The following is a 25,288-nucleotide window of genomic DNA, read 5'->3' on the forward strand; positions in this document are numbered from 1 at the left end:
AAAAGTGTTCTTTAGGAACCCCAAAGGGTGAAATAGAAAGCAAACAGCTCAGGGGATTGGGAGACAGAAGAAGAAATCAGTGACCTCACAAACAGGACATCAGAAATGACCAAACTAAGCAAGGCAGTGGTGGCGCATGCCTTTCATCCTAGCACTCAGGAGGCAGAGGCAGGTGGGTCTCTGTGAGTTTGAGGGCAGCCTGGTCTACAGAGTGAGTCCCAGCACAGCCAGCGCTACTCAGTGGAACCCTGTCTTAAAAAACCAAAAACAACAACAGAAGACAACAAAAGCAAACTATAAGCATAAAGAAAAGACCAAAGGGAAAAAAAATCCTCAAGATGTGCGGAACATCATCAGAAGATTTAGCATATGTACCTAGAATTCCACAGATGAATTAAAGAGAAAGAAGATGACTATGCCTCCCAAATTCTGTGAAGACTGTGGTATCCAGTGCTGAGAGAAACATACCCAGCAACCTCAGTTCCACAGCAGGCAACGCCATCTAAAAAAATAAGTAAGTCACTTTCTTTTTCTCTTTTTTAGATAAATAAAAGGGAGCAATTCCTTGCTAATAGACCTGCACTACAGGAAATAAAGGCAGCCGCACACAATGAAAGACAGTGTTAGATGATAGCGTCGCTGAGAAGGAAAATGACTGGTATATGGGCAAACACAAAAGATTATTTTTCTTATTCTCTCTTTGTTAATTGACTACAGCTATAGCTATCTATCTATCTATCTATCTATCTGTATATATATATATACATATATATATATACACATACACACACACTGTGTGTGTGTGTGTGTGTGCGTGTGTATTTTTGATATAGGGCCTCACTGTGTAGTCCTGGCTGGTCTGGAACTTGCTCTGTAGACCAGGCTAGCCTTAAGCCATAGAGCTCTGCCTTCTTCTGCTTCCTGTGTGCTGGGGTTAGAGGTGCGCAGCACCACACTCAGCAACATAAAAAAGTTTAAAGCAAAAAAAAAATCAGCACTTGAGTTTATGATGTCATCATAAACAAAGCCAACCTATATATCCATGTTTCCACATGTGTTGATTCAAAATTGCCTATAGTTTAAAAAAGTCCACTTAAAATTTTTGTCTGAATTGAAAATAAGGACTTTAAAACATCATGACTCCCTACATAATAAAGTATAGTAATTAGTTATACTGTTTACAAGTAATCTAGAGATGACTTAGAGTATACAGGAGGCCAGAGAGGTTAACCACAGATAGAATAATGTCATTTTATAAGGGGCTGGAGCGTCTGAAGAGCATGTGTGGTGTTCTGGAAGCAATCGTCCATGAAAACAGAACAGTACTGATGTGTATGATAACAGCAGCAGACAGCAGGGGAAGTCATGCAGAATTAAGACTATTAGAAAGCCCTTATGTTTAAAGTAAATCCTATTTAGCTATATTGGATTAAAGATGTGTGTTACAAACCTCAGAATAGCAAAAAGCAAATAAAAATAAAAATGAAATAAGATTATTAAAATGATAAACTAATACTATTTTCTTATCACACAAAGAAAGCAGAAAAACACACAAATAATAATAAATAAATGAAAAAGTTTGGGTTGGTAAAATGGTCCAGTGGGTACAGGTGCTCACTGCTGAGCCTGATAAGAGTTCAATAGCCAGTATATACATGGTAGAAAGAAGGAGCCAACTTCCAGAATTGTCCTCAGACTGCCACACATGTGCTATGGCATTTATACCACCCACCTAAATAAATGAATGTAAAAAATGTAGAAAAAAAGAGGTCAGGCATTGGTGGCACACACCTTTAATCCTAGCACTTGGAAGGCAGAGAGAGGGGCAGAGGTAGGTGGATCTCTGAGTTCCAGGACAATCACATATATTAAACAGAGAAACCCTGTCTCAGAGGACACACACACAATACACATGGGCGGGGGGTGGGGGGGACAAGAACCATGTAGGGTAAATACAACACAGTAAAATGGCAGACTATATAACCTTATTAATAAATAAATAAAATAGAAACAAAAGTTCCAATTAAAGGTTGAGATTGCAAAACCGTTCTTAAGAAAGCAATTGCTACTGGACATGATGGCACATGTCTTTAGTTCCAGCACTTGGGAGACAGAGGCAGGAGGATCTCTGTGATTTCAAGGCTAGCCTGGTCTATATATCAAGTTCTAGGACAGTCAAGATTACATAGAAAACCCTATCTCAACAAACCACACACACACACACACACACACACACACACACACACTTACCAACAGCATGCAATTTATGTAATATATCCTTGCTTTTTTTTTTTCCAAGACAGGGTTTCTCTGTGTAGCCCTGGCTGTCCTGAAACTAGCTCTTGTAGACCAGGCTGTCCTGAAACTAGCTCTTGTAGACCAGGCTGGCCTAGAACTCACAGAGATCCGCCTGCCTCTGCCTCCCAAGTGCTGGGATTAAAGGTGTGCGCCCGGCTACAATGTGTCTTTTTAAGTTAGAAAATGAAAGGAGGTGAGAAATAAAGTAGATGTGTTCATAGTCTACGGTGAATTCAGCGAGCATACAAGACACACAGATGTGTGTTCATAGTCTCAACAGTGGGAGAAGGGAAAGGAGGACTGTGAGCTGAAGGCTAGCTTTGTTTACCAGCAAGGTCCTATACTAAAAAAGAAAGTCATCTAGGAGCTGAAGACATGGCTCAGTGGTTAAGAGCACTGACTGTTCTTCCAGGAGAACTGGGTTCAATTCCCAGCACCCACATGGCAGCTCACAACTGTCTGTGACATCAGTTCTAGGGGCTCTAATACTCTCTTTTGGCCTCCATGAACATCATGCACATATAATCATAAGGAAAATTAGAAAATACCTGACTAACTATAACCCAAACTGGGCATGGTGTACACATCTATAATCCTAGCACTTGGGAGGCTGAGGCAGGACTGCCTTGGGCTTAAGGCCAGCCTGGGTTACATATCAAGTACAGGTCTGATCTCAAAAAGGAAAAATGAAAACAAAACAGGCTTAGGGTGTAGCTTAGTTGATAGGATGCTTGCCTAGCTTGCACAAAGAGGGTAGAAAAGGAGGACCAGAAGTTCAAGGGCTTTGGCTACACAGCAAATTATAATTAACTGAGGATATATGGGACCCTGTCTCAAAACAAAGCAAACAACTCCTCTCAACCCCAGTGTGTGTGTGTGTGTGTGTGTGTGTGTGTGTGTGTGTGTATGTGAAACATCAAAATAAAATATGTCAAAATCTGTGAAATATATCACAGTAGCTCAGGGTAAAACAGTTTTAAATATATCCAGATTTCTTTAAAGTAAAAAGAAACTAAAATTCTAGTTGGGCGTGATGGTGCACACCTGTAATCACAGCCACACCAATGAGCCAAGCTTCTACTTTAAGAATTAAAAACATACCTTTCTAGCAGTGAGGACTTCCCTGAGAGAACATGCTTTTGACAAGAACTGGCTTCATCTCTACAAAAGAGGAGAGGAAGCACCAGAGGCGTATCTGCTGAGAGCCCCAATTCCTACTTCACAGATGCCGCAGGCCTGGATGCTATAACCTTCCTGAATCTCTACCCACGCACAAACAGCAGTCTTGTGTGTTGGCTGCTCTGCTGATCTGTCAGCCCACACAGAAAAAGCAAACTGACAGGATTCTGCTTCAAGAGGAAGCACCCCTGAAAGCACTTTAGCTCATGATGAATGGGAACCATCCCAATAAACACATTTTAGATACTAAAAAAGAATTAAAAACAACAAAAACCTCAGCTCCAAGTAACCATAAAGAATGAGATACGACGAGAGCAATGCCAAAACCAGCTATGGAAACTATCTGACATCCACATCCGATTCTTAGATTAGTGACTCCAAACCAAAGGGCCATGTAGAGATTCTCAAGACACAAAAGGAACACAACTTTATACCAGCAAATTAGGTAAGATGGATACAATTTCTTCAGCTATATGCATTATTAAAACAGATAAGAAATTAAAAACTTGAGCAACACTACAACAAAGAAATTTAAAACCCTCCATGAAGAAAATTCCAGGTCCAGATAGCTTCACTGCTGAATTTTATCAGGGTTTGTGGAAGGGAATACGCAAAGTGCTGCTATGGAAAAGAGGCACAGGCTGGGGTCACTGCTCAGCGATGGAGCACTTGCTGGGCAGCCCGAGACCCTGTGCTTGGTCCCGCGCCGCCTCTCTTCCCCTACAAAAAAGTGAACAGTGCATTTCCTAATTTAGAAGGTTATAACTAACTTGATATCAAAACTCAAAAAAGAAAAAAGAATCCTAAGAAAACTGAAAATATTCCAATAGGCACCATGAAAAATTTATTAGTAATATATAAGCAGGTCAAATGGTATAAAACATAAACAGAACATCTCTTAACAAATGGAGCTCACCCCAGAAGGGCAATGGACCACTTGAAAAGTCATCATTACTATACTGACATAATGAGGGAGACCTATACGATTTTAACCGTCAAAAAAAGGAAAGAGTGGGGCTGAAGAGGTGGCTCAGAGGTTAAGAGCACTGGCTCAGAGGTCCTGAGTTCAATTCCCAGCAACCACATGGTGGCTCACAACCATCTATGAGATCTGGTGCCCTCTTCTGGCGGTCAGGCACACATGCAGACAGAACATTGTATACATAACTAATTAATTAATTAATTAAAAATGCTGCTTTTTTTTAAAAAAAAGAAAAGAGCATTTGATAAATTAGAACATCCATTCACTACAAAAAAAACTAGAATACAGAAATAGAAATGGGTTTTTTCAACCAAGAAAGGCATTCATATAAGTCAGTAATTAATGTTAAAATTGAGTGGCTAAAGACAGGAGGTTTATAGTGTCTGATGGACTGAGAATCAAACTGGGTCTTCTGGAAGAGCAAGGGGCTGCTAAACATCTTTCCAGCTCTTTTTTTAAGATTAAAGACAATACACACTGAGCAGAGCACCAGGGCTCACTTACTCTCTCCGTGTTTGTGTGCACGTGTGAGCACTATGGCACACATGCACTTGTGGAGGTCAGAGGGACAACTTACAGCACCTGGCTCTTTCCCCCACATGGGTTCCAGGTATTGGTTTGGCAGCAAGTGCCTGTAGCTGCTGAGCCCTGGGCCAGCTTGGGCTGGGGAATCTTAATGGGTAAGAGCTTCCTTTCTGTTTCTTTTCCTCAGTGCAACTTTACATGTAGACATCGAACTCCAACCACCCACGCCTTGCATTTGAAGATTCAGAAAATACCTCTCCACAAATAGTGAGGGTTGATTTTAACTTAGAAACCATTACTTTGTTTCTTGGTCACTTCTTCTTCATCACCAACTTCATCCTCAGTGACCTCGGATCCAGTGGTGTACTCTTCCTCTTCTGAGAACAGCGACTGCTGTTTCTAGATGGAGAGAAAAGCACACCTGACCAACTCCACACTACTGTGTCAGGAGCGAATTCCTGAGGACACATTTCCCTAATTTCTTGGATGAGCCAAGAAGGGCCTGCAGAGATGGCTCAGTAGCTGTGTGTTCTTTTCTTCTCAAGGACACACACTGAATTCTTAGCACCCGCATCACATGGCTCACAAGCACCTATAATCTAAGCTCCACAATCCCTCTGGCCTCTGTGGATGCTCAAATGCATGTGTGTGCACACACAAACACACATACAGGTTCTTGGGAGGCCAAGCAGAAGGATGGTAAATTTGAAGCTAGCTTGTTCTATACATGGAGAATATGCCTCAAAATAAACAAACAAACACAATCCATGCTAGTGATCCCAGCACTGGGGAGGCAGAGGCAAGAGGATCACGAATTCAGAGTCATTCCAGGCCAGTCTGGGCAACATGAAATTATCTGAGAAGCCAAACCAAAACCAAAACACCCAACAACAACAACAACAATAACAATAACTTAATAGAGTTTTCTTAATATAAATGTGATGTAATCACACTTGTCTATTTGATTATTTAGTCTGTGGACATGTGTAGAGGTCAGAAGAAAACTTGCAGGAGTTTGTTCTCTCCTGTCGTATGGGGGGCCCCAGGGATTGAACTCAAATCTTGAGACTTGCTGGCAAGCACCCTTAACTGCTGAGTCATCCAACAAGTCCCTAAATGTGATTTAAATATGACTTTAACCAGGGCCTGGAGAGATGGCTCAGTGGTCCAGGGGTTCTGATACCCTTTTCTGGCCTCCAAGGGCACCCTGACACTGGTGACACGCATACATTTAAAAATGTCTTGTAACTAGAATCCTGTCTCAGCTTCCCAGCTGGTGGGACTGCAGGCCTGAGTCAGCACATCAGGCTCTGTCTTTTCTTAGTGAGTGCAAAACTGGAAAGGTGGTCAAGATGACAAACATTTAACCAAGGTTTATAAAATAACATGCTAACATTTTATTATCAAACTTCAATATGGAAGCAAGAAGTTCACAGAAACGGAATCCAGCGGCTCACTTACCAACTGCAGCGTCCAGTTTTTCAGTGATAAGAACTGAAAGGCAGAGGAGCAACAGTCAACAAACCTACATGGCTACCAGCGTGGCTAACTTTCAGGCTTAAATAATTTAAAACCATTTTTAACCACCCCCCTCCCCGCCCAGAGAGGCCAGCATCAAGAAAACAGATGACAACAACCGCCAGTGAGGATACAGGGAGAGCAGGGCTTACACTTGTGAAGCCCCTGTGGAAATCAGTATGGGGGCTGAACACATAAAACTAGAATGGCCACACAACCCAGCAACAGCACTCTGTGCACAGGCCCAATTGACTTCAACTCAGCACCTTACAGAGATTCTGCATATTCGTGCTTACTGTAGTAATAAAGCCAAGATACAGATCAAGATTAGATGTCGACCAACAAATGAATGGATAAATAAAATATGGGATTTAATGTACTATAAAAATGACATCTGCAGGAAAATGAACACAACTGGAAATCACCATATTAAGTGAAATAAATCAAACTTAGAAAGAGAAATATTACCTGTTTTCCTTTATATGGAGAGCCTAGGTTTCAGATTCTATATGTAGGCATGTATGAACGTATGTATATATGTACACTTGCATATAGATGCACATGTATGTGTATTTATATGGCAGTCCGTAGGTCACAGAGCTGGAAATGGCAACACTATGTTGAAGGTGGAGAATTCATCTTCCTGAGAGAATTTCCCTGCACCTAACTAGGCCCCGATCCTGTGCTCTTACAGCACTGTGGTGGATATGCCATCCTGCCCTCCTGTCTACTGCTCCCCACCATCTCCTCACTGTCCCCTTCCCTTTCAACCGTCTTTGTCCTCTCTCTTCTTGCTGTCTCCTTATCTCCTATCTCCTCCTTTCTGTTGTCTCTCCCTCTCTCCCCCTCCTCTCGGCTCTCATTCTATCTCCCCCCCTCTCCTCTACTCTCTCTGCTCTCATCCTCTCTCCCCCTCTCCCCTACTCTCTTTGCTCTCATTCTGTCTCTCCTCCATCTCCTCTACTCTCTGTTCTTATTCTGTCTCTCCTCCATCTCCTCTACTCTCTCTGCTCTCATTCTGTCTCTCTCCCCCTCTCCCCTACTCTCTCTGCTCTCATTCTGTCTCTCCTCCCTCTCCTCTACTCTCTCTGCTCTCATTCTGTCTCTCCTCCCTCTACCCCTACTCTCTCTGCTCTCATTCTGTCTCTCCTCCCTCTCCTCTACTCTCTCTGCTCTCATTCTCTCTCCCCCTCTCCCCTACTCTCTCTGCTCTCATTCTCTCTCCCCCTCTCCCCTACTTTCCCTGCTCTCTCCCCATCTCTCTTTCCTACTGTCTCACATGCCCCATCTCTCCTCTCACTTTCTCTTTACCCCCCTCTCTCTCTTTCTCTTTTTCTTCTTCTGCACTGTTGAGGGTAATCCTATCTTCATCACTGGGAATCGTTTCTGTGCTTACAGCAGTGTACAAAATGATTAATTGCTCATCTCCCTCTTGCTCTTGCCCTTCCTTCTCTCTCCCCAGTCTCTCTCCCCTCTCTGCCCCCTCCTTCTGCTGCTTTCTCTGGGCTCTCACAGTGGGTGTGCTCTCTCCCTGCTCTCTCTCCTGTCCCCTCACTCTGCTCCCTCTTTCTCTTTCCTCTCTCTGTGAACTGTCTCTATTTCTGTAATGCCTTCAAGTTTGCATTTATTTTAAGTTAAGAAACCACGTAACTATATAGCTTGTACATAATTCTTAAATAACTAATTACTATCTATTTATGTAGCTTTCTGGAGTTTTTCACTTTCTCAAGTAAATTCTACATCCACCAAGAAAGCCAACAAGTTAATAGATTCCCGGGTCTTAATAACAAAACTCAGCAGAATAAACGGAATCCAAGCTCTTCTGGTTGATGTGGGATTCCCCTGTATCCTGTGACTACCACTGGTTAATAAAGACACCATCTTAGGCCTGCGCAGGGCAGAACAGAGCTAGGCAGGGGAGGGGGAACTAAATGGAATGCTGGGAGGATGAAGGCTGAGTCAGAGGGAAGCCATGTAGCCCCGCCAGAGACAGAGGCCATAACTTTACCTGGTAAGCCACAGACACGTGGTAATACAGATTAATGGAGATGGGTTAAATTAATATGCAAGAGTTAGCCAATAAAAGGCCAGAGCTAATGGGCCAAGCAGTGATTTAATTAGTACAGTTTCTGTGTGGTTATTTTGGGAGTTTGGGCAGCTGGGAAATGAATAAGCAGCCTCTTATTACATCTGGTCACCTTTAAATTTTTTCAATTTTAAAACTTTTGGAAAAATAAAACATGTTTTTGAATAAAACACAAAATTTCATACCAATATATTAAAGAACAAGAAGGGAACAAAACACACATTTACATTTCCTTTATTTCTCAGCTCATTATTTTTCCTTAATAGAAAGCCTGAAAACAAGGGTTTTTTCCTAAACTTTTATCAGCCGTCAGTCCCCTGGAGTCAAATAGTCTATTCCTTGTCACTCTCCACACTTTTGCTCACTCAGCACAGCATCATGTTATAATTGGATAACCAGTTCAATTTTAATTTCAACAGACCAGGCTCCTGTCAGAGACAAGATGCCACCAGTTGTTTTATATACACATTTAACAGAAAAGTTACTCACAGCATTGAGCTCCCCCATTTTGGGGCCCCATGGTGTATTTGGTTCCAGTAAAACATCATATTCCAGGCCCTTCTCATCACAGGAGCCAGCCCCAGGATCACTTGAAAGATAAGAACATTCTTTTTGTAGAGAAACATTCAATTTCTTACCACTTACAGGAGGGCTGGAGAGAAGGCTCAGCTGCAGGGGAATGTGACCCCTTTCTGGCTCCCCAGGCACTGCACACACTGTGCTCATATATGCATGCAGACTACCTTGTTCTTACAGATGCTGCGTATGGCTTAAGAGACACACATTCTTACGGTGGCCTCAGTCCTGATCCTTATCTCTACAAAACCGAAATTTTCGTTTTCGACTGTGAGGCTGTCACTTCAGTATGTACCTTCCCCTGCTTTTTGAGGCAGGGTTTCTCTGTGTGGCCCTGGCTGTTCTGGAACTGTCCTACTCTGTAGACCAGGCTGGTCTTGAACTCAGAGATCATTCACCTCTGCCTCCCAAGTGCTAGGATTACAGGTGTGAGAAACTATGCCTGGAAACATTTCCACGTTTAATGTACAGCACTTGCTTTAGGAGAGAGAGCATCCCCTAGAGGCGAGTCCTGTCTGCCAGAAGCAGGTGGTAAGGCATCGCGCTCCAAAGAGTCCAGCCAACAGCCTGCTGCAGCTACAAAACCACAAAAGGGATTGCAGACATAACTACATTTAGGAGTTCAAAGTTATGGAAAGACGATCTCAACTGTCAGCTTCTTCCCGGCTTGTGTCACTGGGGACAGCTCACTGGCACAAGGTGTGTCCAGTTTGAGGCCTGAGATCTGATCCCAGGATGATGCTGTGAGATGGGGTGGGGGTGGGGTAAGAAGATGTGGAACTCAAAATTTCCAAACACTGGATTTAAAATCTCAACATTTTTAGTTACCAAGTCCTTTTTGTTAGTTTTCTCTCCCCTTGAACTTCCTGTATTTTTCTATTTTATCTGTCAAATAACTCTGTTCTTGGTGTTGAAAATCACCATAAATTCAACGAAGCTCTGTCCTCTCTCCACATCCCCCTCCTGTCTACTTTTATGTCAACTTAACACAAGTTACATTTGAGAAGGGAGCGCAATGAGAAAATACCTCCCAAAGATCAGGTTGTAGCCAAGCCTGTGGGACATTTCCTTAATTAACGACTGACTTGGGTGGAGGGTGGGGGACAAGTCCACTGTGGGTGGGGCTCCCATTGGGCTGGTAGTCCCGGGCTCTATAAGGACCACAAAGAACAATACAATAAGCTGCACTCCTCCAGGGTCTCTGCATCAGCTCCAGTCTGAGTTTCTGTCCTGGCTTCCTTCAAGTGATATGCTACAGTGTGGAAGTGTAAGCCAAATAACCCTTTCCTCCTCAACTTGCTTTAGGTCATGGTGTTTCATTACAGAAATACAAACACTAACTAAGACATCCCCCCTTCCCAGCATGCACACATGTGTAAGCGCGTGCACATGCACACACTGCAATGCTGGGATGTTGTAGCATCAACAGTTCAACTCTCTGAAATGGCAGCTGCAGGAGGACTGACACCATTGAGATGGGGAAACTGTGGGGGAGGGATCATGAACTGGAAAGCACTGAATAAAATGGAAAAGTAGTGTTTTCTCCTCACCTAGCCGCATCTTTAAGAAAAGGCACAAGAATGACATCCCTGTGCTTGTATAGATCGTCCAGTATTCTAGTAGTCGGACAAGACGATGCATCATCACTTTCTCCTTGATCATGAAGAATAACCATGTGGTCCCTCACCTTACAGCCCTGTCAGACAGGAGAGACACTGTTAGAGGCAGGCTCACTATAAAAACTATCGTTCAGGAGATGCAGCGCTCAGCCATAAGTGGGGCACCAATGGGACAGGTCACACACACACCAAAGCTCACGCCCATCACAGAGTAGGAGGAGTGTAAGTTCAAAAGACGTGCTGTGAGATGCTGTCTTCTGGGGATGACATGGATGCTATACTCATGAACTCACAGCAGATGTGGTTATCTGGTTGTGGCGGTGTGAATGAGCACAGATCCCATAGGCTCATATGTCTGAAATCTAGTCACTGGGAGTGGCACTACTTGGAGGGGTTAGGAGGTGTGGCTTTGCTGGAGGAAGTGTGTCACTGGGCATGGGCTTTGAGGTCTCATATGCTCAAGCTAGACCTGGTGTGGCTGTCTCCCCTTCTGTTGCCTATAGATCTGGATGTAAAACTCTCAGCTACTTCTCCAGCACTATGTCTGCCCGTGTGTTGCCATGTTCCCTGCCATGATAATGAATTAAACCACTGAAACTCTATGCAATCCCAATTAAGTGCTTTCCTTTTTAATAGATGCTGTGGCCATAGTCTCTTCACAGCAACAGAACACTGACTAAGACACTGTGTAAAATCAAACCAATCTAAATTGTGGCACAGACAGGTTAGATGAACTTAGGCTCCACCTTTTACTGAGGAGCTGCTGCAGCTGACAATTACTGGGGGGTGATGTGAAAGAATGTGGCCACTGGTAGGAGCCCTGTGCTCCAGCGGATGGCTATGCATATACACATGTGCAGCACTAACTGAACTTAGAGGTTTATAAAAAAGAAAGAAAAAACATGAACTTAGGAGGAGAACCCCTTGTGGGCATATGGGGAGAGCTGGAGGGGAGAAATGAAGGTTGATATGATCATATTTCATTTCATACCTGTATTAAATTCTCAAGAATGAAGAAAAATATTTTACAAATCATACTTATCTTTCTTCAGCCAAATCATCATATTTTATACTTTTCCCTTAAAAAATACAGAAAAGAAATTGAAACATAAATGTACACATGAACAAATACCTGAGTTGATCACCAGTCACATAAGAAAAACTGGGCTAGGTGGTTAAGGCAAGCACTGCTCTGACAGAATCAGCTAACCAGGGCCCACAGATCAGAAGCCTGTATGGATCTGACCTGTCCTCTGCATGGATGTTATGGCTGTGTATCCTGGTGTTCCTGTGGGGCCATTAGCAGGGGGAGTAGGGTCCGCCTCTGACTCTTTTGCCTGCTTTTGGGGCCCCTTTCCTCCTACTGGGTTGCCTTATCCAACCTAATTTTACTATAACTTGATACACCATGTTTGGCTGCTGTCCCTGGGAGGCCTGCCCGTTTCTGAAGGGAAATGAGGAGGAGTGGATGATGGGGAGGAGGGACTGGAAGGAGAGGGAAAAACTAAAGTCAGGATGTAATATATGGGAGAATTCAAAAATGGACTGGAAAGACAGCTTTGATGGAGGAGGGTTATCTGTCTATTGTGTTATTTTCATTGGTCAATAAAGAGACTGCCTTGGCCCTTTGATAGGACATAAAATTAGGTAGGCGGAGTAAACAGAACAGAATGCTGGGAAGAGGGCAATGGGGCAGACGCCATGGAGCCAGCCATCAGGTCAGACATGCTGAATCTTTCCCGGTAAGCCACACCTCGTGGTGCTACACAGATTATTAGAAATGGGTTAATCAAGATGTGAGAGTTAGTTAGTAACTAACTCTCTACAGATAATGGGCCAGGTAGTGCTTAAATGAATACAATTTGTGTGTTGTTATTTCTGGGACTAAGCTAGCCGTGCGGGAGCTGGGTGAGGCAAAAAGCAGGCCTGCCTGCAGCCCCTCACTACACAGCTTAGCTATTCAGAGCACTTGTTTCTCTTGCAAATGATCTAAGTTCAGTTCCCAGATCCCAAATGGTGGCTTACAACCAATCATAAATCAGTTTCAGGAGACCTAATGCCCTCTTCTCTCCTTTGCACTAGGACACATGGTGCACATACATACAAGCAGACAAAATACACACACACACACACACACACACACACACACACACACACACACACCTTTTTTAAAAAAAGGAGCAATGTGGAGTATAACATATCCAGTACCCACCCCCAAAGAAACACCCAAAAAAGCAAACACAAAACATCAACAAAACCCTACCAATAATTTGTGTCTAAAATGTATTTGTTTTATTTCTTATGTTAGGGTCCTATTCTGTAGCCCAGTCTAGCTTGAAATTCACCATGTAATTTGGACTAGCTTTGAACTCTTGGCAATCTTCCCACTTTAGCCTTCTGAGTGCTAGAATTACAGGTGTGAGCCTGGTTCATATAATCCTTAAAAAAAAGAAAAAGAAAAGAAGAGAAAAAGAAAGAAGAAAGGAAAGAAAAAAGATCCGGAACACATGGTGCGGAGACTATGGAAGCAGGAGCGCTGAGGCTGGAGCGCGCTGGGGCTGGTCCAGGACCTTAACCAAGGAAACTTCTTTTGGCAACACAATAAGGTCAATGCAAAGACTCGTGGCCGGCACAGTTCAGAGAACACGTGACTGCTGAGTGATTAGCTTAATTGGGAGAGCCACACTGTCGGAACACAGTCCAAGAATGGAATCATTCGAGGGGAATTCTGAGTGCTTATGAGAAAACTCCAAGAAAACAAGAGTTTTCTGACCTCGCTTTCTTCAAAACTGTGGTATTGTTCTTGGAATGTGCTTTTGTGCCCCTTCCCGGTGTAGCAGATAGAGTGAATGTGCTTTAGATGATTCATTACAACTGGCTATTGTTATGTGTTTACATGCCTCTATGGAAAACATGTTTTTGCCGTTGTGATTATGTACAGCTTGAACTCACAAGAACTTTACTCAGGTGATCTTTCTTAACCCTCGTGGTATAAACTGTCTTCTGCTTTGACTAAAGCTGGCCACTGGATGAGACTAGTCTGTCTCACTTTTGGGCTCCGCTCTCTCAGGTCTATTCACCTCTAGAGCAGTGAACAGACACTACCTTCTAAGGCTCAGGGAACATCACAGAGAGGAGCCAGAAAGGATGATAGTGAGGGAGGACCACGAAAGCCCGGATTGTGGGTCTGACAAGGCTGTGGTGCTCACCGGCTCACAGCAGCTGTGGCTGCCTGCAGGGCTGGCACAGGACTAAACTTGTAGTCAATATTCAGCATGGGGGGGGGCGGAGAGGACTTATGGTAGTTGAGGGCTGATGGAGGAGAGGAAGTCACTGTCTTCAATGATGGGGTCACTCATGACTCATCCATGCTCTGGAGACAGTTTCCAAACAAAGCCTATGTGAGTGAGCCTGGTCATACCCAGTGTGTCACACACAAAAAGACATGACAGTTTCACGCGTGTATAATTTATCTGACTGCACTCCTTCCTGCTCACTCTCTTCCTGTCTCCTCTCTCTACTGTCTCGCCACCCTTCCTGCCAGGAAGCCCTCAGCCCCCTTTCATGTCTTTTGCCTGAACAAAAAAATCTGGAAGCAAACTGGTAAGAGTTGCTACTTCTAAGAAGCCGGGGTATGGGAAGAGGGGTGCTATTTCTTTCTTTACTTCTGTAGGTACCCTCTGAAGTTCTTGTTTTGAATGTTGATGTAGTTACACTTAAAAAGATTTGACATAGGGGCTGGAGAGATGGCTCAGAGGTTAAGAGCATTGCCTGCTCTTCCAAAGGTCCTGAGTTCAATTCCCAGCAACCACATGGTGGCTCACAACCATCTGTAACAGGGTCTGGTGCCCTCTTCTGGCCTGCAGCATACACACAGACAGAATATTGTATACATAATAAATAAATAAGTAAATATTAAAAAAAAAAAAGATTTGACATAAAAACGTTAGGGGCAGCTGGACTATAAAAGGAAATATTCAAAACTTACCTTTAGTTCCTCTGGCAGAGATAACTGGATTCAGAGGGTTATTAATAACAGCAAAAGCTATGAAGGTGGGAGGAAGACGGGGTGGGGGTACTAAGGGGAGCTGGAGGGAGAGAGAGGTGGGTGAGTATGAGCAACAGTCACTGTATAGATATAGGAAACTCCCAAACTTCAATCGAAGATTAAAACAGAAACTCTCACCTTTGTGAGCTGAGTGGGATCGAACCGAAGAACCTTCTGGTTACAGCAGGGGTAGACGCCCGTGCCCACCGAGCTCAGGGGGCTCAAGGTGGTGGAATAAACCACTACTTCCGAGTGGTACTGACAGTGGGAGAACTCAGTGCAGAGAAAAGCCTGGGTGAAAGAAAGACATACAAATCAGCAATCACCCCACAATGAAACATGTCTCAATCACTTCTGAAGATCATATATCGCGTGTCTCATTTATACGAAACACACAAAAATGATCTGTCGACAGAGACTCAAAGGAGATGAACACTTGCTGGGACTTGAGGCAAGAAATCTGAGCGGGAGCAGATGGCACAGGCCCTTGTGAGGTGACGGGACTGCACTGAAGCGACGGCACGCAGTAAGCGGTACCAGCTGTGCGAGCTGAGAAAATGGGTGAATTACGTAACAATGAATTTTATAGTATGCAGCTATACTCCAAAGAAGTTTCTAAAAAACAAAACCAAAAGTGCTTTACTGAAAACCCAGACGAGAAAATCTGATCCTAGTATATACACCTAATTTTAAAACTCACCAATTTTTTTTAACTCCAGTGAAATATCAAATTATTTTACCTCACTTGGTTATTCTTTGATTTTCTTGATACTTAGTATTGGTAGTAATGAAAACTGTGGCCTAACTTCCAGTCATTAAAAAAAAATAACTTGACATGTTTTGGTTATGAAATGGGTTCCCAATCCATATGTAAGTTCATAAAAAACTCAAAGGGAAGAGTAAAATTAACACTTAGTTTAACAATAATGACAAATATTCAAATGTGTTCACAAGACATGGAACAATTACCATGCTCATACTTGGCTAAAGGAATGCAGAAGGACTCAGGAAATTTAGAAAATGGTAACTTAGATTATTATACTGTAGTTCTAATTCTGGATAACCACTTAAGAGATCTAAAAGTCCATTTTTATGAGAAAACCTATATGGGAATCTTTATAGTCACTGTCTTCACAATGGCTCTAAACTTGAACCGGTACAAATGTGTGTCAGCTGTGTAAAAGAAACACACTGTAATTCGTATGACAGAAGGCTCCTCTGCAATAAAAGGGGAAAATGGTTATGGGCAACAACATGTTTAAATTTCAAATTCATTCTATTCAGTGAAAGAATTCCACTCAAGTAACTAAATATTGTATGATTCTATCTAATGACATTCTGAAAAAGGAGAAACAATCAATCAAACACACAGGTTTGATAGTGACTGTCAACCATGAAGAAGCTGATTTAAAAAAAGAGCACACATAACAATGAAAATGTTTATGCCCTGCTGGTGGTAACACTGCTGTATGTATCAGCCTCACCAAACGGATGAGTAGTGCTCTCTCAGGGCTAGCCCAGCGAGCAGGATGTACACATGTCGACTCTGATGGTTTCGATGACCTGTTCTTTCTTCCCTCTACTGAAAAATCAAGTCAGAGAGAAATCTAAAGCAAGGGCATTCATATGAGATTTGAGTTAAAAATCCTTGGATTTACATAAGACTAACTAGGAACAATGATGACTCTATAAAAAGCCATCACAATGTGCCTTCAAGAACTAACCTGCTTGTGCTTGTTATAAATTTAAATTATTAAAGCTGGGAACACAGCTCAGTGCTACAGCTTGAGATCCAACTCCGGAGCCCTGGTACTGGGGTTAAGGGAGGGAACAAAGCATTCTGGGGAATGCAACAACACTAAGAAGCAGCCAGGTGTGGTGGTGCATACCTGCACACACCTGCAACAGCAGCAGCAGCAGCAGGGAGCTGACAGGATCACAAGCTCCAGGCCAGTGCATGTTGCACGGTAACACCTTGTCTTGAAACCCAAGACAACAAAAGGCCGAATGCCTCTGAATCTCTAAGGAAATTCATGGCCCAGTGGAGAAACAGTTTGGCTGGAAATAAAAGCAATAAAGATTCTATATGTTTTACACTGAAAAACTGGATTAGACAACAAAGAATCTGTTGCTTTTCTGAAAGTCCGACAAGAATTGTTTGAGCAATAAACACGAGGGGAAGAAAGGACAAAATAGCAAAAGAAAGAGAGGCAGATGCAGACAATTTGAACAGAAAGCTCTTCCTGCCCCGCTCTCTTTAAACCTCACCTGGCAACACCTGGAACAAGTCAGCCAGTTGAGCGTTCCCCACAAGCGCCAATACACATCTCTCCAAGATTTTAATTCTTCAAAAAGACTGTTCAAATACTCATGTACGTCCCAGGTTTTATCTCTGGAGAAAAAGTCTCAATTATTTTAAGTGAGAAATACATTTGTTTTAACCAAATGTCTTAACATTTGTGGCTTGTTTCCAAGAATACTCTTCAACTAAGAGTGTGGCATGGACTACACTGAAAAACAGGTACAATTTCTTTATTCTTTAGACAACAGAAGAAGGTATGAAAAGGCTGAACACACTTATTTTGTTGACCTGAATATTATTAAACAGTTTGAATAGGTCAACACTTAAGAAGCATGTAGTGTTGGTTTAAAGGATCTTTATTTCATTTTTACTTTTTAAAAGTTGTTTACTGCTTATGTACGTGGATGTGTGTGAGTGCATGTGAGTATGTGTGTGGGGGTCACAGGACAATCTGAGGGAATCAGTTTGCTCCTTCATATTAGGGGTGTCCCAGGGGTCAAATTCAGGTCAGTAGGCTTGGTGATGGATGTCTGAGACCTTTACTTGAACTGTACGTGTTGTAAGGTGTGCTGTTAGTGCTTCTAAATACTTCAATAATGTGACGGCTTATTACATTACTCTTCAACAGCATCTTCTACTTGAGCAATACGGTGTTAGACAACCAGTCTTCCTTAGTTATATACATTTTAGCAACCGTCAAAGGCATAAACCATATTTATTATGGCCACATGTAACTGTAGTATTATTTATTTGAGACAAGTTCTTACTAGATAGCCCAGGCTGGCCAGGAACTTGCTACACAGCTCTGTGGGCCTCAAAAACTGAGTTCCTACTGCCTGAGTCTCTGGGATGCTGGAATACTAGGAGTAGGCTACCACATCTAGCTTAGTTCAGCAAATAATGAAGTATGAATATGATATTACAAATCATACAGGTACATCTGTCTTAAAAATTATTTAGAGACAATTTTTAAAAATTAACAACACAGGATGGCATGTTATAGCCTAGCTTAGCCTTGAATCTGCACTGACCCTCCTATATCATCCTTCCCAAGGATGGAATCACAGGCCTGGAGAAGTCATGTCCGGCTTTAAAAACAGTTTGTTTATTTAAAAAATACTCTTGCCAGATGGTGGTGGCATACTCCTTTAATCCCAGCACTCGGGAGGTAGAGGCAGGCGGATCTCTGTGAGTTCGAGGCCAGCCTCGTCTACGAGCTCCAAAGCTACACAGAGAAACTCTATCTTGAACCCCCCCCCCCAAATAACAATATTATTAAGTAAATAAAAATACTCTATTTTTTATCTTATGCACCTGTCTGCATGTATGTCTGTGCATCAGGTGTATGCAGAGCCCACAGAGGTCAGAGAGGGCATCAGATGCTCCAGAACTGGAGCTGCAGAGGGATGTGGACTGCTGTGTGGGTGCTGAGAAGTGAACTCGGGTCCTCTGAAGAGCTCCAGTGCTCTGAAATGCCGAGCCATCTCTCCAGCTCCCTGCCTTCACTTTTCAAGTTCATGGATTACATACAATAAACCACACTTGACTACGGTTATAGGTGTGTGAGTATGTGTATTTGCAGAGTGGATGCATGCTTTCATGTATGTGTGCATACACGCAGGTTATGGATTTTTAAAATTACTTTGTATGTGTGGTAACTGCATGTTTGAGCATGTATATTGGTACACTTGGCCATGCATGTGTGTGGAGGCCAGAGGATGAGATCAGATGTCTTCCTCTGTCACTTGCCACCTAACTGTTCTGAGACGGGGCATCGCTGAAGCCGGAGCTCACCGTTATGGCCGCACTGGCTCACCACAGCGCTTCCAGGACCCTCCACCCCAGCCTTTGTGTTACAAGCATAGGCTGCCACATCCAGCTTGTTATGTGGATCCTGGGAATCCAAGCTCAGATCTGCTTGTACAGCAAGCACTTATGAACTGAGCCATCTCTCCAGCCCACTTACACATTTTTAATACGTAAAAAGAACCATCCAGAATATTTTAGAGAATATGCTCTTTAAAATGGGATATATATTTCTTAATTCCAGGCTGGTCTTGAACATTGTGTAGGCCATGATGACTCTGATTTTCTATGATCGTCTCGGGTACTGAGATTACAGGTAGGTGCTACCATGCCTGAGTTTTGCAGCACTGAGGATCAAACCTTGGACTATATTATGCAAGCTAAGCAAGCACTCTTCCAACTGGATTACGTCCCCAGACTTTTAGTTTTGTTTTATGCATTACACATATTAAAGGTTGTTAACAACTTTCTTTGTAAGTATATATTCTTCTATAAGGACATTTTCCACCTCCCTTACTTTCTTTCTTTCAGGTATGCTAAGGATCAAACTTAGTGCCTTGTGCATGTTAATCAAGCACTCTACCTCTGAGCTACATCCTCAGCTCTTGGTTTTTCTAAAATAATTTATTTCTGTTTTTGTGTGTGTATGGGTATGGGTGTGTATGCGGGTCAGAGGACAACTTTGTGAGGTCATATGTCCCCTCCCATATTAGGTAGGTTCTGGGAATCAAACTCATGTCATCAGGCTTCTTAGAAAAGTTCTTTTACTAGCTAAGTCATTTCACCAGTACCAGCCCTTTTATATTTTTAAATTACAATTAACATTTTTAATTACATTTATTTATTGTGAGTGCCAGTAGAGGTCAAGAGGACAGCTTACGAAAGTCCATTTTCTCCGTCCACTATGAGGGTCCTGGGGATTAAACTCAGGTCGTCGGGCATTGTGGCAAGGACATAACCCTCTGAGTCATCTCATCAGCCCCAGGCAAAAGCTTATTTTAATCTTAAATTTTTTTGTATGGTTCTTTGCCTGCATGCATATCTGTGCACCATGTGCATCCTGATACCCTTGAAGCCCACAATAGGTCATCAAATCTCCTTGAACTGAAGTTAGAGTTGACTGTGAGCCACCATGTGGCTGCTGAGAATTGAACTGGGTTCTCTGAAAGAGTATCTAGTGCTCTTGAAACTGCCGAGCCATCTCTCCAGCCCCAGTCAAGAGTTTTCTGAAGCTGGTCTCAAATTTGCTATATAGTTCAGGCTAACACCAAACTCTCCATCCTTTGGCTCTGCGTTCTGAGTGCTTGGATTATAGGAAAACATTACCACACCCAGTTTAAACATTGTCCTTGAAGGGTATGCACTAAGAACTGATCTGAGAGGCTGGAGTTAAGGCTTGCCGGTTAACAGAGTATACTGTCCTTGGAGAGGACTCAAGTTTGATCCTCAGTACTCATGTCAGACAGCTAACTACCACCTACAATGCCAGCTCCAGGGGATCTGATGCCTCTGGCCTTTCAGGGCACCCACACACATATGCCCCCATTCAGAGAACTAAACATACATTTTAAAAAAGAACTGATTTGCTACATTTTATATAGCATTATATATTACATTTTATTTTAATACTAAAAATTATTTTGTGCATGGTTCCTCGTCGGCATTCACACCCATGCACCGTGTGCATGTACCACTATATGACTATATTTTAGCCCACTCACTCACTAGAAGTTTGTGGAAGAAAGGAAGCCAGTTAGTATACTTAATACGGCAATGAATGACCTTGTTAAATGCTTTCATAGACTCAACAATACCTCTGTGTAAAACTTCCTAGCAATAGAATGCTATCAAAGAATGCACTCATCTTAAAGTTTCTGTTCTTCTGAGACAGTTCACCAACGTAGAATGAAATCTTGTGTTAAATATAAGCATGAATATGTATTATATGCTAATAAAGTATGCCAAAGTATGAAGAATAGATAGAGAAACTCCACCCTTATTTTTTTCATTCATCAAGAATTAACTGAAAATAAATTTAGTTCTCTTGTAAAATTCAATATCATACTTAATAAATAATAAAAACATTAGTGATAAATTACCTTAATGGTACTGACTAAAATCTTTTAAGACTAATATATAATAACTTGCAACATTTTGAAGTTTTTAGGACATTATGAAACACACCCAGTAAATCCAAGGTGGTTTTTGGAACAACTCTGTTTTGAAGCAGCGTTTTCCTAAGTCAGAGTCAGAAATACAGTCAGTGCTGTCCTAGTCCTTATAGAAGTATTTACATAGGATGCGTGCGGTGCTTGCACACAACTCTGACACTTGGGAGCTGAGGTAGGAGAGGGTAAGTTCAAAGCTAGTTTAGACTATACAGCAAACAAGAAACAAACCAGAAAATTAAGTTATATGTTTATAAGTATTCTTGAAATTCACACATGAAAACTGTAGATTATCTTCACTGCACCTTATGTGGACATAGATAATATTTCCATGTCGGTCCACATTGATTTTTCCAGGGATGCAAGGGATTCTCCTCTCCGTTTCTCTGGTTAACAGTTTCTTACACAAACAACACCTACAACAAAAAGATATCAAAAACACTCAAGAAAAGAATGAATGCAGTAAATTAAACAACGTAGCTATATTTCATAGCATACCAAGAATATAATGTAGCTATATTACGTAGCATACCAAGAATATAATGTAGCTATATTACATAGCATACCAAGAATATAATGGAGCTATATTACATAGCATACCAAAAATATAATGGAGCTATATTACATAGCATACCAAGAAAAATATGTTACCTGTATAATGTTGCTGCATTGTTTCGAGAATCTGGATTGACGTACTCAGGATCAAACAGTCTTTCAATCTTCTTACAAAAAAGTTTACTATTAAAAACAAATGGCCAATAAATTAAACATCTATATTTAGCATCTTAAAGTTAGTGGTCTGTTTTCCCTCCCTCCTTTCCGTCTTCCCTGCCTTCCTTTTAAATTAAGGGTATGCGTCTCTATGGGGGTGTGCGCATAAGCGCAAGTGCCCGGAGAGGGCATCAAGGCCCCTGGAGCTGGAGTTGCAGGCAGGTGGAGCCGCTGGACACTGGTGCTGGAAACTGAACTCAGGTCCTCTGTAAGAGCAGTGTGTGCTCTTTGTGCTCTCAAACTGAAGCCTCTCTCTGGTCCTTCCACTTTAGTTTTAAAACATGGATCTCTAACTCAATGTAGAAGCTGCCATTTTTTTAGACTGACTTGTCCAGTGAGTCCTTGGGATCTTCCTGTCTCTACTGCTCCAGTCTAGGGTTACACAGAAAGATGCCATTAAGTCTGACTTTTTGTGGGTCCTGGGGACTTTCAAGCATACACAGCAGCCACTTTATGTATGGAGCCATCTTCCGAGCTCTAAAGTTAGTTTACAGTAATAAAATAAGTGTTGTCCTCATACATGTAAAAACTGAGATTAATGCTTCCTAGGAAGCTCCTTTTGGGTATTTAATTTCTGCTATTCTAGTAAATAAACCTACTGCTGATCAAAATTCTCTTTTTCTTATTACGCATTTATTAATGATTTATTTATTTTTAGTGTGTGTGTACATACTCATGTGCGACAGTACATACATGGAGATGAGGGAATGGTTTTCGGATGTCAGTTCTTTCCTTTCCCCATGTGGGTCCTGAGGACTGGATTCAGGCCACCAGTCTTGGTGGTAAGTGCATTTAGCCACTGAGCAATCTTGTCTTTTTTTTTTTTTTTTAAGACAGGGTCTCTTATGACCCCAAACTCACTCTGTAGCTGGAGTTGATCTTTAAATCCTGAGTACTTGCCTCCTCCACCCCAAACGCTGTTAGAGGCTCATGCACTGTGACACTGCTTTTGCTCACATTTTGTGTTGTTTTTCTGAAAACCGATTTCACTACATAGCTCATGATGGCCTCTGACTTGGAGAAATCCTGCATTAGCCTCTTGAGTGCAAGAGTTATAGGAATATGCCGCCATATCTGTCAAGAATTTTTTTTTTTTTGCTAGAAAAGAAGCAGTTAACTGTCTTTCCTTCAGGCCTTTGTTACTGGAATATTCAAGATTTAAAAATTTGGGAATTTAACAACCCAGGTCTACCAAAAACTATGAATATAATTTTTAGCAGCCTGCTTTTTGAACTTTATTTTCTTGTCTATAACATATGGCTAATGGGGCCAGCAAGGCGCTGAGAAGATAAAAGCAAAAGAAGAAAAGGACGGACTCTCAAAGGTAATTCTCTGACCTTCACTGGTGAAGTGCCAGGTGCCCTACTCACTGTAATGGTAAATCAAACAAAAATCAATTAAAAGATAATAAAGTATGGCTAATAATTATAAGCTCATAAGGTCAATGAAGATTAAATTATATGTTTTTAAATAATGCCAGATACAGTGTTAGGGAATAAATGTTAAGTACTTATTAAACATAGTCTAACTGAGCTTGAAGTCTCCCATGTATGTCCTTCCTACCACCATTTCCTTAATGTATTATTTGTTGGTCCTAAAGGCCAAATATGGATTTTGGATTCCATTCCCATTTCCAGGTATTTTATTCTAGGTAATTTCATTATACATCATTCCACTTAAGGGCTGAATTCTTGGATAATACTCTTCATTATCAATTTCTTTCTTTTAATGGCTCATTCTGATTAGCACATTAAAAACCTAGTATCGCCTTACTAACTTACCGTAACAAACTTCTGCTCTGTTTTCTTTTCCTAAGCAATCATTCAGAGCAAAGGTCTGGAAAACTTTCTACATCCGGGCCCCACTTCCGCCTTCTACACAGAGCAGTGTGCTCACGTTTCTACATCCGGGCCCCACTTCCGCCTTCTACACAGAGCAGTGTGCTCACGTTTCTACATCCGGGCCCCACTTCCGCCTTCTACACAGAGCAGTGTGCTCACGTTTCTACATCCGGGCCCCACTTCCGCCCTCTACACAGAGCAGTGTGCTCACGTTTCTACATCTGGGCCCCACTTCCGCCCTCTACACAGAGCAGTGTGCTCACGTTTTGTCATCGCTTCCCCTTCCAAAACTTGCTTGATTTTACCTTCCTTTCCACTCCAGGGGTCTTAAAAAGTGCCTGACTGCTACTTCTCTGTCAACCCTTTAAGTAAAGGGCAGCCTTTGTTAATATTCTCTTACTAACAGCAAACAAACCAGAATAGCATTTATAATAGCAATGAGAAATTAAATACCTAGGAATAAATAAGTAGAAAGTTATATTGTGTTTGCAAATCATAAGATTAGGTATTATTAAGATGCTAAAATCATGGCTGGAGAGATGTGCATACTGCACTTGGGAAGGACCTCTGTGTGATAGTAGGGACATCAACACCCTACACTACCCTAATGGATAGGTCAACCAGATAGTAACTTAACAGAGAAATAAGAGAACTAACAGATGTCATGACTCAAATGGACTTAATAGACATCTACAGAACATTCCACCCAAATACAAGAATATACCTTCTTCTTAGCACCTCATGGAACTTTTCTAAAACTGACCACATATTTGGTCACAAAGCAAATATCAACAGATACAAAAAATTGGAACGACTCCCTGAATCTTACTGGACTACCATGGCTTCAAGTTAGAATTCAACCACAACACTAATTGCAGAAAGCCCACAAACACATGGAAACTGAACAGTGCTCAACTGAATCACCCCAGGGTCAAGAAAGAAATAAAGAAAGACTTCCTAGAATTCAATGAAATGTAGGCACAACATACTGAAACCTATGGGACACTATGAAAGCAGTGCTAAGAGAAAAGTTCAGAGCAACTAATAAAATGGAGAAATCTCCAACTAGCAACTTAACAGCAAACCTGAAAGCTCTACAATAAAAAGAAGCAGAGTCACCCAGAGGAACAGACGACAGAAAATAATCAAATTGAGGGCTGAAATCAATAAAATAGAAACAAAGAAAACAATACAAAGAATCAATGAAACAAAGAGCTGGTTCTTTGAGAAAATCAACAAGACAGACAAACTTCTTTCAAAACTAATCAAAAGGTAGAGAGAGAACATCCAAATTAACAAAACCAGAAATAAAAAGGGGGACATAAAAACAGACACTGAGGAAATCCAGAGAATCATTAGGTCATACTTTGAAAACCTGTACTCCACAAAATTGGAAAATGTATAAGAAACGGATAATTTTCTGGATAGGTACCATATACCAAAATTAAATCAAGACCAGGTGAACAATTTAAATAGACCTATAACCATAAGGAAATAGAAGCAGTCATCAAAAGCCGTCCAACCAAAAAAGCCCAGGGTCCAATGGCTTCAGTACAGAATTCTACTAGA

At 41.9% G+C, this 25,288-nt stretch overlaps 1 protein-coding gene across 6 annotated transcripts in view; it reads right to left on the reverse strand.

The window, feature by feature from the left end:
- Sanbr (SANT and BTB domain regulator of CSR) overlaps positions 1–25,288 on the reverse strand; it is a 64,612-nt gene that overhangs the window by 18,462 nt on the left and 20,862 nt on the right. For all 6 annotated transcript variants that reach the window (XR_015002835.2, XR_015002838.2, XR_015002836.2 and 3 more), the window contains 8 exons: positions 21,759–21,845; positions 21,413–21,523; positions 17,100–17,223; positions 14,970–15,122; positions 10,715–10,860; positions 9,078–9,177; positions 6,446–6,478; positions 5,284–5,383 (listed from right to left, as the gene is read on the reverse strand). Coding sequence is in view for 1 of the 6 variants with exons in the window: in XM_085692277.2 (XP_085548403.1) it covers positions 5,284–5,383; positions 6,446–6,478; positions 9,078–9,177; positions 10,715–10,860; positions 14,970–15,122; positions 17,100–17,223; positions 21,413–21,523; positions 21,759–21,845 (854 nt within the window). In the remaining 5 variants the exon portion in view is untranslated. The remainder of the gene's footprint in view (positions 1–5,283; positions 5,384–6,445; positions 6,479–9,077; positions 9,178–10,714; positions 10,861–14,969; positions 15,123–17,099; positions 17,224–21,412; positions 21,524–21,758; positions 21,846–25,288) is intronic.

Source organism: Myodes glareolus, chromosome 8 (genome assembly GCF_982192425.1).
Source record: "Myodes glareolus chromosome 8, mMyoGla1.1, whole genome shotgun sequence".
Lineage (NCBI taxonomy): Eukaryota > Metazoa > Chordata > Mammalia > Rodentia > Cricetidae > Myodes > Myodes glareolus.